The sequence below is a fragment of the Copadichromis virginalis genome, linkage group LG4 (assembly GCF_057382275.1).
Source record: "Copadichromis virginalis isolate Kocher_CV1m ecotype Utaka linkage group LG4, C_Virginalis_male_GT1.1, whole genome shotgun sequence".
Taxonomy (NCBI): domain Eukaryota; kingdom Metazoa; phylum Chordata; class Actinopteri; order Cichliformes; family Cichlidae; genus Copadichromis; species Copadichromis virginalis.
Window position 1 is genome coordinate 24,092,632 of NC_140621.1, and position 18,147 is coordinate 24,110,778.

The window sequence follows — 18,147 nt, forward strand, 5'->3', positions numbered from 1 at the left end:
GTTGGTGAACTGCATAAGCCATAAGCAGGGCCTCCTGCAGCGTGCCATCACTGCTGAGGTAGGACGCAGTAAGACAGTCATTTGAAATTTGTTAAATGATTCTGAGGGTTTTGGAACAAAGACGTCAAGTGGAAAACCCCAAATAATCCCCCCTAGCACTGAGCTGGAGGATACAATTGGCTGTCCGTCAAGACACTGGATGGCCATTACTGGTGCCGAATGCCCCCCCCCCCCCCCCAAAACAAAAAACGTCTTCAATGTCCTCGTCTCCTTGAACACCACAGAACTGACCGTTTGGACTTTGCAAGAGAGCACCAAACATGAGACATTGAAAGATGGAAGATAGTTTTAATCTCTGAAGAGAAAAATGTAACCTTGATGGTCCTGATGGTTTCCAATGTTACTGCATGAGAAGCAGATCCCACCTGAGATGTTTTCTACGCGACACAGTGGAGGGGGCACCATAATGGTCTGGGGTGCTTTTTCCTTCAGTGGAACAATGGAGCTTCAGGAGGTGCAGGAGCATCAAGCGCTTTAACTAACATTTATATTTATTAACAAGTTGTCTGTTTTTATTTTGATGCTTTTGATAATTAAAAAAGTTTCTTACAGTGTCACTCTGCTTTAAAACCAACTAACAATTGGAATAAATTATCATAAATCTCTTCAACATATTGTGAAGATCGCTCTTTGCCATCTAGTGGTGAGAGAGAGAATTAGGCTGTGCATGCGGCTTGTATATAGCTGGAATTAAGTATGGGGCAGCACAACCAGTTATTAAACGCAGTTCCTTGCACACATAGGGTCAGGCAGGTTTAGATACCGCCCCCCCCCCCCTCCTCCTCCTTTTTAATAAATGAAATCATCACTTTAACACAGAATTTTGTATTTTTCTTGCATTATCTTTATCTAATATTAAAATGTGGTTGATGATCTGAAACATTTAAAAAAAAAACAAATATGCAATAAATAAATATGGACGAAGGGGGATAAAAGACTTTTATTTTACTAATTAATTCTGGTTTTGGCCACAGTAAAACCAGCCTTTTACCATTCTGTGCAAAAATAATTAATATGTGACTTCAATTCCCAGTGCATTTTAACAGTGACAGGACCTATTCATGAAACCATGATAGACCAAGCTACTACCTTCTATGGAGTGTATGGAGGCTGTTGAGCGTCCTTTCTTTGCCTCCTCCTGGGCATGCCTTGTTTCCAAGGCAGACAGTATGGTAATGCAAATGACTTCAAATTAGGCTAAAACGTTTTCATTTAAGGTTGATCATGACCCAGTGCACGAACGGTCGCGCGCTTGCTCTACCAGCATTTTTTTTTAATTTAAGAAACGATTTTGTCAAGTGCGTCAGAGAACCCTTGGTCATTACGGAAGTCAAGCTAATTCCGTGATTAAAATAATTATAAAAATAGGTCTCTTAGAGAAACTATGTGATTGACTTCTTATTGTGAAAGTCTTAAACGGAAGTAGTTCTACAAACCTGGTCACTTGACAGTGGTGCAAGATGTCGCTCAGTCTTTCTTTACCGAAGCTGAATCCCAAATGCGCGTCGCTTACCGTCGCATCTTTTTAAACCCAAATCAACTGTTTTGCCATTAACTGGCATGTTACATGTAGTACAAGGCAGGGCGTTTAGAAGGTTTTTATTTTGAAAGAAACACACATGGGATATTTCCAAATTTTTTGGAACAATCCAGATTTTAGAGTGTATAAAATCGGTGTAAATAACAGAAGGCTTTCACTCGGTGACCGAGTAGATGAACTGATTCTGTCAAAAGATAGCCGAAAGAAAGAAAGCGCGTGGCATGATTCATGATTTTAGTGTTCAAAAAGTCAACACACAGATGTGTTCAAATGGAAACGACTGTCAACATCTGTCTCCAGGTCTGCTCGAGCTGAAGGTGAAGCAGGATTTTCGGGGGGCTCTCTATGAGGTGTGCTGGAATAAAATGCTGCGCATTATTGCTTCCGTTAGAGGTTAGGCTTCTTAAATTACACACGCACCTGAGTCAGGAATTTATTTTCTGACCCTTGTTTTCGGTTAGGCATTTGCTGTCTTCTGAAAAGCGACGAGGAGGATGGTCTTTGCTCTACATGTAATTGTCATGTCTTCGGCTTTTTTCAATCCCAGTTTTGCCTTCAGTTCTCACTTCGACACAGGTAAGGGTCAAAGGAGGATTTCCTATTTCTAATAAGAATGTTTATCCGTTCACTGGAGAGCTGCTCGTTATTTATGTGCTTTTTATGATTTGCTTGAGTGATCACTGTTGGTAATATGCCATATATCATATGTACATGCATTTTCTTTCTTATCCAACAGTAGCATCAATAATATACCAGAGTATGTCGTGAAAAAACACAATGATCCTAAACCCTTACAGTCTATATATGGGTGGTTTTTTTCACTGTCATATCATAGCTTGGTGAAAAGAGGGTTAAAAGTTATACCTGCACTGAACCTGCATAATCCTACCTACACATACATCCCTGCAGTTGTTGTGTGCATGCATGTAGTGTATGTCTGTGCTGTGATCAGGGTGTGCGCCTGTAGGCTGACTAATACATTACAGCTATGCATGGTTCTGCTGTTTGAGGTTGCAGTTTTTGGTCCTCATTTGGATGCAGCATTTAATCGTCCCCAGCATGTCAAGTGACGGGATCTTGGCAAAGGTGAGCCCGTGTGCTGCTGCAGTGTTTTGTGACAACTGAGCAGAAAGACAAGCCCTCACACAGGATGGCTTGAATTAGAGCAGAATAAATAACTGTGTACAAATGTAAACAGGACTAAGAGAGTCCCTGCACTGGGTGCAGTGTGCTGAGCATACAAATGACAGCACTGAGCAGAGTGGCTCTCAAGTTTCAGGCTCTATCTGTCCTCCCCACTCTGGACACTCTCAGTGATCCCTGATCCGTTTCTGTCCAATTATTCCACCCTCTTCTATGTTCCCGTGACTCTCTCCATGTCTTATTTGGTGTCTCTAAGCTCTCTTGTCCTTAAGTCCAAACGTAGCACAAAAAGGGGGCTTCCATTTAAAATGAGGTTATATGTGATTATATGTCTTTCTTTTTGCATTTGCAAAGTTGTAAAATATTACATGAAGAAATTTCTGCCTTCATATACTTGAAAAATAAGTGGTGGGTGCTGATCTGGCCATCCCTGGGAATGTTTAGTGCAATATGATACAAACAAACCAAAAGAGTTCTTTTAATTTGGAAAAATGATAAATAGTTCCCAATTAAATTATGTGTAAAATGCCTGCTAAAGCTCTTGTGGGCCATCTGTAATATTGTTGCATTTGCATTTTTTCCCTACTGGAGAACACAGGTTTGTAAACCATTCCATCAGGATTATTCAGTGAAAAATATTTTCTTTCATCAGCTTGAAGCGGGAGAGCCTCTCTTACAGCTTTACATATATGAAGATTTCAGCTTATATGAGGTGGAAAGGGTGGGGTATGAGTGGGACTGTGAATGTGGCTTGTATATCACTGGAATTAAGTATGGGGTCTGGACTGTCACTCCTGTCAAAATGATCTATATTTCTCATGAGAGGAGGCCCTCACCACCGATCTGATTCCTTTCTAGTAATTGGACTGAGAATCAATGTTGCCTAGGAGATGGAGGGGGTGTGTTTTAGAAGGAACCAATCATTTCTGCAGCCACTGCTAAGGACAGAAAAATGCTAGAGACCCTTAAAGGGGAGGGACATACTCAGAGAGGAATTAGCTGTAGTCGCTGAATATGCTGTTTGCAGATTAATTAAACACACTCTCATTTTGGATCCACTAATTTGAGGGAATGGGGCAGTGAAATGAAACGATAGCCACACATACAAACTACTGGGAGGATGTAAATGTCAGATTCTCCATCATTCCACCATTTGGAGCTTTTCAAACTGACCATTTTAACAGTGTAATCGACTGTGCATGCACACACAAATTCAGCACACCTTCACTCACACAAACACTTGGTTAATTTGACATCAAAGCTAAAATTCAGGCAGCGTTTGAACTGCAGCACCCCTCGAGCCAACCTCCACAGCTGCATTTTGTCCCTATGCCCCGGGCTGTATAAGAACACGGTGTGCTCTACCTCTGCACGCTTTCACGCAAACAGTGACACATGTTCAAAAACACACATCCAGACATGAAAACAACCATGAGGCCAAGTCAACTGTCACATTGGCTGGCATTATATAAGCCATCAGCCAAGACAGACACACCATAGCAGGTTTGAATTCATCAGCCTTCACATGACTGGGTTGGGGTTCGGTCTGAGTGCAGCCAGGGGTAAAGTAGCACCCGGCTGCGCTCAGTAGAGTGTAGCATTCTGCACCAACAACTGCAGCCAACACCTGGCCTACTATTGCTTCAGCACCAAGGAGAGCGCTCCCATCAGGAGCGGTAGCAGATGTACGTGCGCGCTAACGTTTAGACCTGGCTGCATCCTTGATACAGACTAAATCTGCAGCGCATCACTGTCACTGCGAACAGACAATGGATTGATATGGAAGGAAGCACTGATACACCAACAAGCTGACAATGCAGCACTGTGGGAGGCTGTCTTTCAGCACTCACCTCTAATGCCTGGAGGTGGCAGTGGCATCGAGTGTACATGTTATAAATAGTGTCTTGGTGTACACATGTTCCATGCATGTTTCACATTGAGGAAAGCTTTCACGTGACCCACGTGACACATGGACACACTGCTGCAGGCTGTAACCAAGGCGTTGGTGATGCTGAAGGGAAGAGATTTTAAAAATGGTTTCTGTGTTTGCTCTCGAAGCTCCTCCCACTGACTGGGTCAGTACAAGCCAGTCACCGCGGACTATTTGATTATTCATCTCTTCATGTGTAACACCAAGCACTTTGGTTGCATAAGTCTTCCTCTGGGGGAACTAGAATAAGAATGAAGTGGATTTCAGCACTGAAGGGAAACCATCTATGTCTCCTCTGTGTGCTCTCTGTGTGATGATGTGGTGTGCCACAGTTGTTTAAAGCTCTGTGTGTAGTTGTTTAGGGAGGAAATACAGTGTTAAATTTTTCTGTGCACTGTAAATGTCAGATTGCACTGGTGGCAATTTAGCAACATCTCACATAACAAATGAATAGCGCTAGTTCAAAAACAAGGTTGATGTGTAGTCAGTTTTTAGAATTGTGTTATTATAAGATGATGACTAAACAGCTGCTGCTGGAATTTGGGTGTAAAGTGTGCTCATTGTGTGCTAGTGTGTTCACTGCATTTGGGTCAGAATAGGCACATGTTTAATAGAAGCAGACAAACACGGATGTGCACAAGAACCAGCTTAACTCACATTAAATTGTTTTGTACGGGAATATTTGCATTTCAGCTTTTACATTTGCACACAGTCAAAAACTATTGGGCATTCACTGCTGTGGTATGCATCACAAGACTCTGGCTGACTCTGTCATATAAAGTGCATATGGTTTGCACATGCATTAAATTTGTGTTTATCAGCCTGAGGCCTAAGTATACAAGTGTGGTGTCATGTGAGTGCGGAGTTGCGCTCTGTCAGGTCTGCATGCAGACAGCGCTGTCACTGATGACAATTTATACAATTCAGTAGCTGTAAAAGTTGTTTGACTCTAATCCTGCCATTTTTTTTACTAGAGTTTAGGAAAAACTGCATTGTATTCTCTGTATTGATAAAGACAAATGTAATTTAAATAGTATTGTTACTTGGTGTAGAGGAATAATCCTCTAAGGTTTTGTTTGACAGCTTTTGCATAGAGGACATACAATAATTTTCTTTCTGATGCGTCTTCTTTTGTGTGTAAAGCAATAGTGATGTTAGTTTAATGTTTCTAAAAGGCATTGACTCCTGTTTACATCAATTCTTCATTTCAGTACTTATAGCCTAGAGAGCAGTGAAATAGAAATGGTCAGATCATATCCACAATTGAACTAGATGATTACACCTATATATTTATCAATGCTAAGCCAATAGGAAAACATAACCTGGCCACTTTCTTGAGTCCAGAGCTGTTAGAGCTTAAATGAAATATGAGCTGTGTAGAAATTAAGTATCTTTTATATTCTCTTTCTCTGGCTAACAGGAAGAACTATTACAGTTTGTATCACTAAGCACAAAAACAGGCTTGTATACATACATGTCATAGAGGGGTTCGTGTGGTTACTTCATGATACTCTCTGTCCATTTACCTCAATAAAATCTCCGTACTTGAATATATGGCTGAGTGGAAACACATGCATCACACAATCCTCTGTTTCCCACTCTAGTGGACTCGAGAGGATAAACATATTTTCATCTCATTCATTCATGCAGCTCTCTGTTTGCCAGTTAATGATAAACTGTGAACAGCTTTTGTTCTATTTGTGAAGAACATCAGCTTTGATTCTATCATGCTGCATAATAATTACCCCAAATTAGCAGTTTTCCTTCAAAATCTCAGCCATCAGCACACATTATAAAGTGCAGGGTAAAGGCCAGCAGAGGCTGCTAGTCCCCTCTGCAATGGTCTGTACATAAATCATAATAATGGCTCAAATAAATGAATTATTAATGTTAAATGTTGCAGCTAACACTTTTTCATTCAGTGCCCTGGTCTTGTAATTAGTCTGTCTTAAAAGATCCATCCATTATAAGCAGAGGTGATATTCAAACCCTTTTTTACAGTAGTGTGCCCTTGCCTGGGCTGTAGGCGGATGGACATGGCAGGCCTATAATGCAGATCCATAGTGGTCCTCCTGGGCTCTCACTCCCAGTTAATGACAGTTATCATGGCTCTCTGCAGGCCAGCTCATCCCTCTGCTATCTGCAGTCATGCACAGACAGTGTGACTACAGAACAGCAAAGAGGATGTAAGATGGTGGAGGATACCATATCCTGCCATTAATCATGTCATTCTGCTCCCTCTGCTCACAACCCTTCCTTAGTCTGACATCTGTGCACATGTGTATTTGTTGCTTTCTCCTCTATATGTTCCTGTGTTCATCCCTGTGTCATTACAGTCTTGCGATCCTCTAACTTTCTGATTTAACTTTTCTTGTTTCTTCAGAGCATTTTTATCTCTCTCAACTTGTCATTTGGTTTTCCCTTGAGAAGTCAGTCTGTGTCAAACTGCTACATCCCACTAGATGAAAAAGCAGGAACTAAGTCCAGCAACTTTTCATCCCCACATAAGAAGTCTCAAGTTGGTCCTCACATTAAATCTTGACATTAACTTGAAGAAAAGCAGCACAGAATGATCATATATTCACAAAGGCAGCTCTCTGTTAATCACCTGAAACTGGAATTTTTCAGCTATTGCAATTAAAATGTTTTGATTGGTGATTTGCCTGTCACTGCTTTCAAATGCAGATGCCTCATGTGCATTTTTCCTTCTCTCCGCTATGTGATTTATGTGTGAAAGCGAATGGTATTATTGGATGCCACTTGGTACCGCCCAGGCAGGGCAGATGGAGATGCTTGTTTGGCCCTCCAGCATTGTCCTAAATGTAAATTTGGACTGTTTTCTGCTCTCCTGTCCTGTGTGTGTCTCTTTCACAGATTTTCAGCGTTTCCTCTCCATAGAATTGAGCGACAGTAGAAGTGCATTAAGGGTGTAAAACTGGAAGAAACTAGTCTACTCTTACTCTCTACTCTTAAGTGGTGACACTTACTGCCACAGTCTAGGACTTGCTGCATTATTTTCAAAGCATACTAATATCAACTTAGTCGTTCGTACCTTTTAGAAATGTTCCTCTGTAAAATATTTCATTGTCATCCAAGATCATTTAAATGTTCTCTTTAATATCAAACGAAGTTGCAAATATTATTTCTTAATATAAGCTTCTGTATAGAAGGAATGGCTGTAACATGCTGTGCTTAGGGCCTTCCTAACACTCACAAAACGCAGTGCTTGGCCACTGACCACACACAGACTTAACACACTATTTATTTAAATTAAAACATGCCCGATCTATTGAATTGCAGCTGAAACTGTATCTCACCCCGCTCTTTCTGGAGACAGTTTGATTGCAGTGGTGTGTAGTCTGGCACGCTGCCCACCCTGCAGGCCCCTTGGTAAAATAAATAAATAAATAAAAGTGAGAGCTACCAGAGAGACCAGCGAGAGACTGAAGCAAAGCGCTAAGCAGAGGTGCACAGCGATGAGACACGGCATCTCGCAGAGGGCGAAGCCCGCAATATTGTTTGTGTGTTAGTGCTCCTCCTCATGGACCTCATTAGTCCAATGTTATTTTATGGCGCTTAGTGCGCCACCTTTACTGGATTTTCTGCGTGGGTGCAAGTTCTTATGTCTGCATGCGAATATGAACACATGGCTCAGCTCTGGCCTTCATATGAGTGTGGGAGGGAGATCTTAATATTCTCACTCTGTCCTGAATAAAATACCTCGTTTGTCCCCTGTGTGTCCCGTTTCTGTCGATTTGGAACAGATTTTTTTTTTAATGCATGATGAACATGAGCACCGTGTAGTTACCCAGAGTTGCATTTAGGCAGCAGTAGATGTTTTTTAGCTGGTGAAGTGGGCCGTATAAGCTGCACAGCAACACAAGGCTCTACCTTATTGGTTTATTTATGATATACTGTTAAAAGCTCAGTGGTTGTGCTTAACACATCGTATCCTCATCCTTTGTATACATGCATGAACACACACACACACAGCCACATGTACATATGCTGAGCTTAGCTTTTCTCTTTACTTCGTGCTGTGGGCCTTGAGCTTTCTACATGTCTATTTTTCTTGCTCACTCTTTATTACTTGGTATCATTGCCCGCGGTATTTCATGGAGCACGGTCAGACAGTAAGATGGTTCATCTTGCTTTCATTACTATTGGTAGACCTTATTCCTGCACTGACACTTTGAGCAGTCAACTGTTTCTGATATAGCCAGTCTGCTGTTTGTATTTCATGGCCATTATGTAGTTTAAAACCTGCATTGTCAGCTCTATGATCGTGAAGGACTCAGCAGATTTTCTTTAGCCACTGCGATGTGACATGTGCACATCAATCCTAAACCTAGTATTAGATTGTTTGACCATCAACTCACAGCACAAGCCAGAAGAAACACTGAAGGTTTCCCACTATTAGGAAGTGCAAAGCAATGCAGATGGCCTCATTCATTCTGTCTTGTTATGCCACTACATTGTTTTTCTCTTTATCCCCCCCGTTATCCTACTGCATCCTTGCCATCATCAGTCTGAATTGTGGGGGTGGCATGGTGGCTCCATCACTCCCCCTCCTGTGTTTCAGGACATTTCTCATCTCTCTTCAGTCCTAAAGACAGCTTTTTAATAAAGTGGGTATGAGCATGGATTTAAGTGCTTTATTTTCATTTTGCTGTGCAGCTGGCGAAGTAATGTGTGCTTTTCTAATATTTATGAAGAACCACGAGTTGTCGCTCAGTTCGCGATTCCTCCTAGAGGAAGTGAGACGGCTTTTCAAATGTTGCACTTTCATATTTATATTTATACCTCGGATTTTCTTCTGGGTGATCATATTTGACTTTCTGGTAAAGAAGGAAGGCTTAATAAAGAATGATCCAAATGACTTAATTTTGGCTAAATATTGAAAAGTATCCTAGAATATGACTGTTAGATTCCCAACTGGGAAGAGGGAAGCTAAAAAGGGAGTCTGCAGTCCCCTATTTACTGACCAATTTGAAACTCCTCTTTGGCAGAGTCCTGGTGGTGAAGGGATATGCAAAGAAGTACAGACACCACTTGCATTTGGGGATTCCCCAAACTCTGTGTGTGTCCTAAAATCTCCACCTTGCCAATCATGCACTTATACATACTTATAAGTTAGCAACTTGCACTCCATTGTTCAGGTAAAGGTGGTTTGACATTGTGAAAAAACTTACCTCTACTGTCAGTATTTGGAATTTTCCTTTAATTGATTCCCAAAGCTTATAGAAAGGGTAGTAGTTTTTTATTTATATTTATTTGTTGTTTTATTTATTTGTTTTTTACTAAAATGTTACAGAAACTTGATCCTACAGTTAGTTGGTCGATTGTTTGCCCTGAACCCAGACCAGAGTTTCAGGCATACAGCAGAATTTCTTGAAAACAAACAAATAAACAAACCACAATATTTATTTGAGGAATTGCTGTGTAAAAACCTCCAGTAGTACATAGCTCACCATCCAGCAAACGTTGGACTTCCTGGATATTTCATGGTCTCTCTAGTACTGTCTCGCTAGTTTTATGTACATAAAAGATGGATGTAGCCTCTAGCTCTGGTTGCAAAAATAAACCTAGTATTGTGAGTTAGTATCTCATGAGTCCAATGGCTTGACCACTAGTTCCAAGTCTTATTTAAAACAACATAATATTCATTTTTTTCCAAATTTTAGTAGAGTAATTTTTTTAGAGCATAACTTCTCATAAAGTAGGACACACTGTAGAGCCAGGCTGACATGTTGCTACATACTGTACAGAACCATGCAGTGCCTTTCATTTCGCATTCGGATTGCAGAACCCACATTTCCAAACTCAAGGCTTCAAAAGAGGAGCCTGCATAAAAGAGTTTAGGATTTGTATGTCCATAGAAATGCTGATCTTCATTCTGATTGCCTTGTGCAGCATCATTAGTGAATACTAGATACTGCATCCCAGTATCTAGTAAGGAGAGAACTGTTGGAATTCAATATACATGTGAACCTTATTTTTGCAAACAGAAGTCCCAGTTGCAACTGTGAAAGGAAAAGAAATCTCCTGTCTCAAAGCTGTGTATGAAGCTGGCATTTAGCTTCTCTGAAACTGCAAAATTAGTTTCTAGTGAACTAAATATATATATTGTGGGACTGGGGACTGTAACCAACTGTTTATTGGTAGCAAGCAGAAACAGGACCAGTTGATCAGCTCCTGGGCTTGTACACGATGACAGGCAACTAATAGTCTTCTTTAGAAGTGACAACATGTGTATTCTGTTTTATGTTGTGTCCTTCAGTGGGCTCTGAGTCACCGTGCCCTCTGATTCAGCATGTATCATTGCTGTTTCTGGCACCATCTGCACAGCATGGTTCCTCCCCACTCCCTCCTCCTTCCCCACATTCATCCATCAATCCAGCCCTGCCGGCACCTAAATTGTGCAGCAGTAACTTAACGCAAAATGCTAACTCTTATTCTTTTTAATATCACTTGACATTTTCATGTTGCTTTTAGAATATTTTATTGCATTTTTCTTGCATTCTAATGCACCCAACATTTTATTCCTATTTGATATAATTGGTTGTGTTTGTTGTTTTGTAATGAGGAGACAGCAGGAAATTCTGTGCAAAAGGATTGAGTAATGAATCAGTGCATGTACATATGTTTTAGTATACAGTGTAATCCTTTGGAGTAACTGTTGAGCAGATACAAATTCTGCCATAAATGTGAGAATAACAGGTGAAATGTTTAATATTGTGTTACAGAGGGAAAGATTGCATGTTTCCTTTACTTTTATGGTTTGCTTCTTGATACTTAAAACATTAGAAGGCTTGAAAAGATGGCATTTTAAGGATCATCCCCTATTTCCCTATCAGCCCCCTCACAGGCTGTGTGTTGTGGTATGTGGTGGATCTAGAAAGGGCGCTGCTTTGTTTAGTTTCATAATCACCTTCTTTTCCACTTCACAAGCTCTCACATAGTGAGACACACAGACACACACACCCTCTCTCAGCGGGCAAGGCATCAGCAAAAAGGAAGGGTCATGAGGTTTACCGCACTGTAAAAGCCAATCAACTAATATGTGTTGGCCATCAGGACGTTACCATGGTGATGTGTTGGCGGGTCAGTGCCCACACATATACACTCATGCACTGCAATTCTCAAAGCAGGCTTTACATAGGAACCCTGCCTGTTTGCACTGTCCACTTCCATGTATATGTAAATGGAGGGTATACAGGGCTTTGTGGCCATGACCTCAGGGTTAAACTTTGGTTGGAGTAGTTCTGTTTGGGTTGCAAAAGCTGTCAGAGCCGGAAGAGGATGCTCCCTGCAGCCGAATGGGTCTGGACTGCTGGGTCTTAGTCATGGAGCTGTTAAAAACCCAGGTACAAGAATCACAGACCACAGCAATCCCAGTCAGCACTGGAGTATGCTTTTGTGTGTTAACATCACAGTTGTAAAGTAATAAAGGAAAATGGATGGAATACAGTTAAATACAGTTCTGCTCCTTTTCTTGAACCAGCTGATGAATTCATCATTTACATATAAAGAAAAGCTACAGGGTTACTGTAAATAAACTACTGTAGATAAAATTATAAAGCCATTTAAAGCAATGCATTATCAGTGACTACAACATCTAATCCTTTTACTGAATATATAATATCTCTCTATATATATAATCTAACTATAATCCTTAATTTAGGTTGTGTGCTTATATAATTTATATTTTTATGATAAGTTAAGTTTTTTCAGCCTCAGTAGGAAATTCACTATTTGAAAACGTTATTCTGAGTCACATCATAATGATGTCACCACGGTCAGTTTAATAAAACTTTCTAATGCAGAGACATTAGAAAGACAGACTCTGAAAGACATTTATTCATCTATTGCAAGGAATAAAAATCTTATCATTACAGCGTCTGTAAACCTGAAGGTTATCACCAAAATCTGAGAATTGCTCTTTAATACAGAAAATCTCTAGTTAAGAAAATGCAAGCAAGGTGCTCTTTAAGAAATTGGAAATTATAATTATTATGGACAGAGGAAATAACATATATGTACAACACAGTATAATATTGGCATGTTTTGTCCTCTGATCAGTAGTTTGAACTGAAGGTGTATAAAGTTTTGTTGCTGTGTGTCTGTGTAGATGTCATGAAGAAAGATTTTTAAAAAAGAAGAAGAAAGTAAAAAATTATTGAATAAATGTCTTGAGCTATGTGGAAAGAATACTGCTAATTCATGCCTGCATGTTTGCATCTGTTCCAAGCCTTCTTTCACAGACTCTCTGTCTCTCTTCCTCTGTCTCTCCTTCTTCCTTTGTCTCTTCCATCTGTGCTGGCAGCAGGTTTAACGCTGTAAATCAGCTTATGTAGATGCGCCAAACTCTGACATCTGGCCCCTCTGGCCTTTTCTAAGTTACTACAGGCTGAAAGACAAACTGACACATGTGTGCTGCATATATGCATACAGGAACAACACAGCAGATTGTGGCCACATACAAACCAAAAGAAAACATTTTGCCGTGGTTTAATGGAAATCAATTACTTACAACTAATTAATTTTTAGTTGTACTTTAGTTCCAAACACTCCTTTGAGAGCAGTTTGGGCGGTATTGAAGAAGTCGCAAAGTGCATTAAAAGTACACAGTCAGCATTTTCATCATCGTTTTTTACACTGAAATAGAATGAGCCATTACTCCTACTCTGCTGCCGCTTTATTCATTTATTTAGCAGTAATTGTTTTGGTGGGCGGTTTAAAACTTTCAGCTTCTATGACTCAGAGTACATCGTAACCACTGTAATTAATCTACGGCAGCCTGCTTTCTACACAGTCTATGGAGATGAATATGAAACTGAAGAAGAAATGCTAATGAGGAGTCATGCTTCTTTCATCAGGCTTGCCCATAAACATTCACAAATCACCTCTATCTGCACTTTGGTTTTAATTTCCTGTATGACTACAGTTTACCATCTGATCTCTGGTTCCATGCTTTTAACACTCGCTTTATCTTCTGATGTTGCAGATGGGGCTCCACTGAGCGAGCTGTCTTGGCCTTCATCTCTGGCAGTGGTAGCTGTCTCCTTTTCTGGCCTCTTCACCTTCATCTTCCTCATGCTGGCTTGCCTCTGCTGCAAGAAGGGAGACATTGGCTTCAAGGTGAGCTCCCTGCTGCCCCCAACTGGACGTAGTGAGAGTAACACAAACTCTATGGAGTCAGTAGATGTCCAGGGAATATGATGATCTGCGAGTTAGCTGAGTAATAAAAAAAAGAAAGGAAGTGGGGGGAAAAAAGGAAACTTGCTTTTATATCTGCTGAAGTTTGTTAGATTTTATGCATTTAAAATAACACACTGCTAGTGTCCACACACACGGACACACATGGAATCCATTCTAAAGGAAGGGAAACATGAAGAAAATGCTTAGATAAGCCAAATGACAAAAGAACTAGGCTCAAAATCTGTGGTTGATGGACTAATGAATCCAAATTTGAAATTTTGGTTCACATCACTGTCAGTATATATGAAGAGGGTCAGGAGAAAGGTACAACACTGATTGTGTACAGCCATCAGTAAAACTTGGTGGAGACCCTTCAGCCAGGGGTTTGCGGGATCTTGTCAAAATTGATGCAATTCCGAACACAAAGATTTTGATCCAGCATGCAATGCTGTCTAGAAAGCATTCGATTGACAGCAGCTTTGTTTTTCAGCATGTCAGTTACGTACTACCCATGCAGTAAAAGCATACCTGGGTAGAAAAACAGCCAGTGGAACGCTACCCATCATGGAACACAAGGCAGCCAGTGCCTAAAGGATAGCTTTGAATGTACTTTAAGAAGCCTGTATTCTCTGCATTATTGTAGGGTCTTTGCCTTACAATGTAAAGCCCCTTGAGGCAACTGTTGTGATATGGTGCTATATAATACCACTGAATTGAACTGAATTTTTCCTGAAAAAAACTGTGATGACGAGTAAAATGGTCCTAACAATTATTGACTTCCAAGCTTGTTAGAATTTATACAAACTGTGTTTTTGCCTTACATCTATGTTGGCATGTGTGTAAACAAATTATTGTTCCTGTTTCCCTTTTTCCTCAAAAAAAAGGGTTTAATTAATTGAAGTGAATGTCTCTCTCTTTCTGCATCAGTAAAGCACACCTTAAGTGTTTTAGTCTTGCTAATGACTATTGTCTGATTGTATGAAAGTGGAAGACTTACCAATTCCACACTGGCACACATTGTCTGTGTGTTGCCTTTGGCTGCCAGCATGACTCAGTCATGCTGTGTCAAACATCAGCGCTGAACTGAGCAGCTGATGAGGGCTAACAGTGACTGACACAGGCAGGGGGCATATGGAAAGAAGGAGAGAGGGAGGAGTAACTCTCGAGTCGCTGTCGTGCCTGCTTCTTGCCATTACTAGTTTCTTATGAGCATGCTGTTTGTTTTATGGAAGAAGTGTTGCAATATGTTTTCATTTTGTCTATGTATATTTGTCTGTAACTGTTTTTAGCTAAAGACACTGTTGTCCAGCCCTGACTGGACAACAGTGTCTTTATTTGTAATTACTTGAGCAAATTCAATTACAGTATTCAAATGGGAGGATGAAACCTGTGTTCGACATTGCTGTTGTTGATTAGATAGCTGTAGAAAGCAGAGGACAGTGCAGGAGTGGGGATTAGAGCCGAGCTGCTTGTTCCTTGTGTATGTACTATATGTGATGAGAATCAATGGGAACTGCCTCTAGTAGGTACATGCTGCAGGGACAACAGTGTCACTAATGAGCACTGCATAGAGAGGTACCTTTAACAACTGCAGAACTTTTCCTATTAGTGGATAAGTGTGTTTATGTGTGTGTTTGTGTGTGTGGCAGTCTGTCTCTCCCATGCCAGATCGCCTCAGCCTCATTATGTGAAAACATAGTTTAATAACCAGCAGGAACAGCGGAAGCCTCAGTCTGTGTCTACTTTTCACTGGCCCTAATGACACAAAGATGGCTTAAGCTGCTAAAACACCATCATACAATAGTTGATTTGTTTTTCTTGACAAAGCAAAGCTTCGTCTTTCAGCCGGGTTGATAAACCAGTATAGAACTATTGATTCCTGCAGGGATATTGTCTTCCAGCACCATGTCATCAGAGTTCAGGATGGAAATAGGGCTACTAAACAGCCGTCCTAACGAGTCAGTGTCTTGCACAAGGACATGACAGACACTGCATATGAAGACAAGCCAAGTTCTTGTTAAGGGAGATATATTTCGATTTTAGAGCGCAGATGTTTTCAAATATTTATCTCTGTTTCTTAGGTTAACACCAGGTATCACATCATGATTAAGCGGTCCCCCTGTCTGTCCCTCTCAACAACTCGCTTGTAAGGTGTGCAGTGTTGTGGGACTGCAGAGCTGCACTGTTGCACCGTCCAAAAAGCTTCATTATTCCTCTTCATCGCAGTGTTCTTACTGGTGCATGTAGTGCGAGGCTGGGTATTAAGTGCTTTCTAAACTGAAGGCTCTCAGGGGAGCTGTGCAATGCTCACTCACAGCCAGGTGCTCGCTTTCACACTTCACTCTGAGGAGAGTGGCAGATGGTTCTGCTCAATGAGAAAGACACACACATTCCTATGTACATATTAGTGTTTTATAACACATGTTGAATAACACACACACACACACACACACAGCCATTCAAATATTCAACCTGCAGCTTAATATCATCCTTTCTAATTTCTTCCAGCTCTCTCTATACTGTTTCTTTACATCAGTGGTTATTAACCTTTCAGAGGTTGCTGTTAGGCTGAAACTGCTGGAGAAAAAGCTCTGAACAATAAATTAATGGAACACACGTGAGACTCTTGCTTTATTCAGTTATTTTTACATATCCTGATGAAACCAATTTTTCCTATTATATATATTAGATTACAGTTTTTCTACTTTACTGTTTATTTACTGTTGTTTGTTTGGTTGTTTTTTTTCACTCAGTATTTTTAGCAATTGTATCAATAATGGTGGTCCTTATTTGTAAATTACCAAACAATAAATTCTACCTACTGGGTGAATGAACACAATGCATATTTTGAAACTATATGCATGCAGCAGAAGGTGAGGAGAGGCAACTACATGTAAACGGCAGTGCAGGATTTGTCATTTGCAAGTGCTAAGTGTTCCTACTGGCCAGTAAAAGACAAGTAGTCCATAGAGATCTGCCTCTTGGTTTAATATCAGCAGTATTTATGCATACATTTTGGGAGAGAGCATGGACAAGCTACAGCAGCTGAAGTGCAAGGACACTGCAGCAGACCAGAGAGTCCATTTTTAGGATGAAGTATAAGTGGCAGAGTGGAAGATATGGGATATGGTGTATAGCAAATGGAAAGAGAGGATCATCATCTTCCATGAGTTTTGCCTCTTGGAGGAGGGGATTAGCATTTTGTTTGTTTGCTTGTTTTTTATAGCTGATTATATTCGCTTCCTTTTCCTCCTAATGTGCTATAGTGGCTCAGTGTACACTGTGTGAATAGCTTTTTTGTGTGTAGTGTGCAATACAGACTGCGTCGCATAAAACTGTGCAGACGGAAACACCAGGGAAAACTGAGATCATTCAAACACTGTAGTGGCAGATGTAATAGCACAGTTTAAATCTCACAGCTATCAGAACACAGTTGTTTCCCATGAGGCCTGTTAGTGCGAATCCTGATGTAATTTTCAAAGTTAAATCTATTAGAACAAGTCTCTATGAGATAAAATGTACTCAACAACAAAGTTTCTTTCTCTGTGAATAAAAAACAAAACAAAACCTGAAAATAAGAATTATGTTTCTGATGTTCAGCTGTGTAAGAAAGTAAATACACTGGAGGGAGGAAATAAAGACAGGCTTTGTGTATACGGTTTGAATAGTGGCATGCATTTATGTGTTCCCCCACAGCGTCCCACACAATGCACCCTACAATGTACATGACTAATGTATATGGGTAGGTGGAAGTGCCTCAGTGCATTTGAATGTCTTCACAGTTGAACCATTGTCTCCCACTATTTCAGTGGAAGGACGACTGTGAGTGGATGACTAATCCCAGCGTGTTTCTTTGCGCCAGGAGTTTGAAAACACAGAGGGAGAGGAGTACCAGGCAGATCTCTCCGCCCTGGCCTCGCCTTCCTCCCAGAATGGCCCCGAGGTTTACATCCTTCCACTCACCGAGGTCTCCCTGCCTGTCTCCAAACAACCTGGCAGATCCAGTAAGAAACTGCACAACAGCATACACAAATAACACTTCTAGGTGATGTATTGGAGTATTTGAACTATTAACTTGGGTTTGCTTGGTGTTTTTTCTTTTTCAGTCCTCTTGACCTCCATTACTTCTTTTAAGCCATTCTAAGAGATGTAACAAAGGCTACATTTCTCAAGTGGATTGTGGAACATCTCACTGGTTTTATTCGTGTAGAAGATATGAACTGAGCTAATTCTGCCAAGCTCAGTTGGCCTTCTTCATTTTTAGTCTTTTATT

The 18,147-nt window shown here is 40.6% G+C and overlaps 1 protein-coding gene across 4 annotated transcripts in view; it reads left to right on the forward strand.

The window, feature by feature from the left end:
- Positions 1 to 1,521: 1,521 nt before the first annotated feature.
- Positions 1,522 to 18,147, forward strand: part of LOC146711508 (serine/threonine-protein kinase LMTK1-like) — a 29,652-nt gene continuing 13,026 nt past the window's right edge. For 2 of the 4 annotated variants that reach the window (XM_085454348.1, XM_085454352.1), the window contains exons 1-3: positions 1,522 to 2,176; positions 13,681 to 13,814; positions 17,737 to 17,878. In XM_085454348.1, coding sequence (XP_085310474.1) covers positions 2,095 to 2,176; positions 13,681 to 13,814; positions 17,737 to 17,878 — 358 coding nt within the window. In that variant the 5' untranslated portion in view covers positions 1,522 to 2,094. The remainder of the gene's footprint in view (positions 2,177 to 13,680; positions 13,815 to 17,736; positions 17,879 to 18,147) is intronic. The other 2 variants (XM_085454349.1, XM_085454350.1) reach the window with 2 other exon arrangements.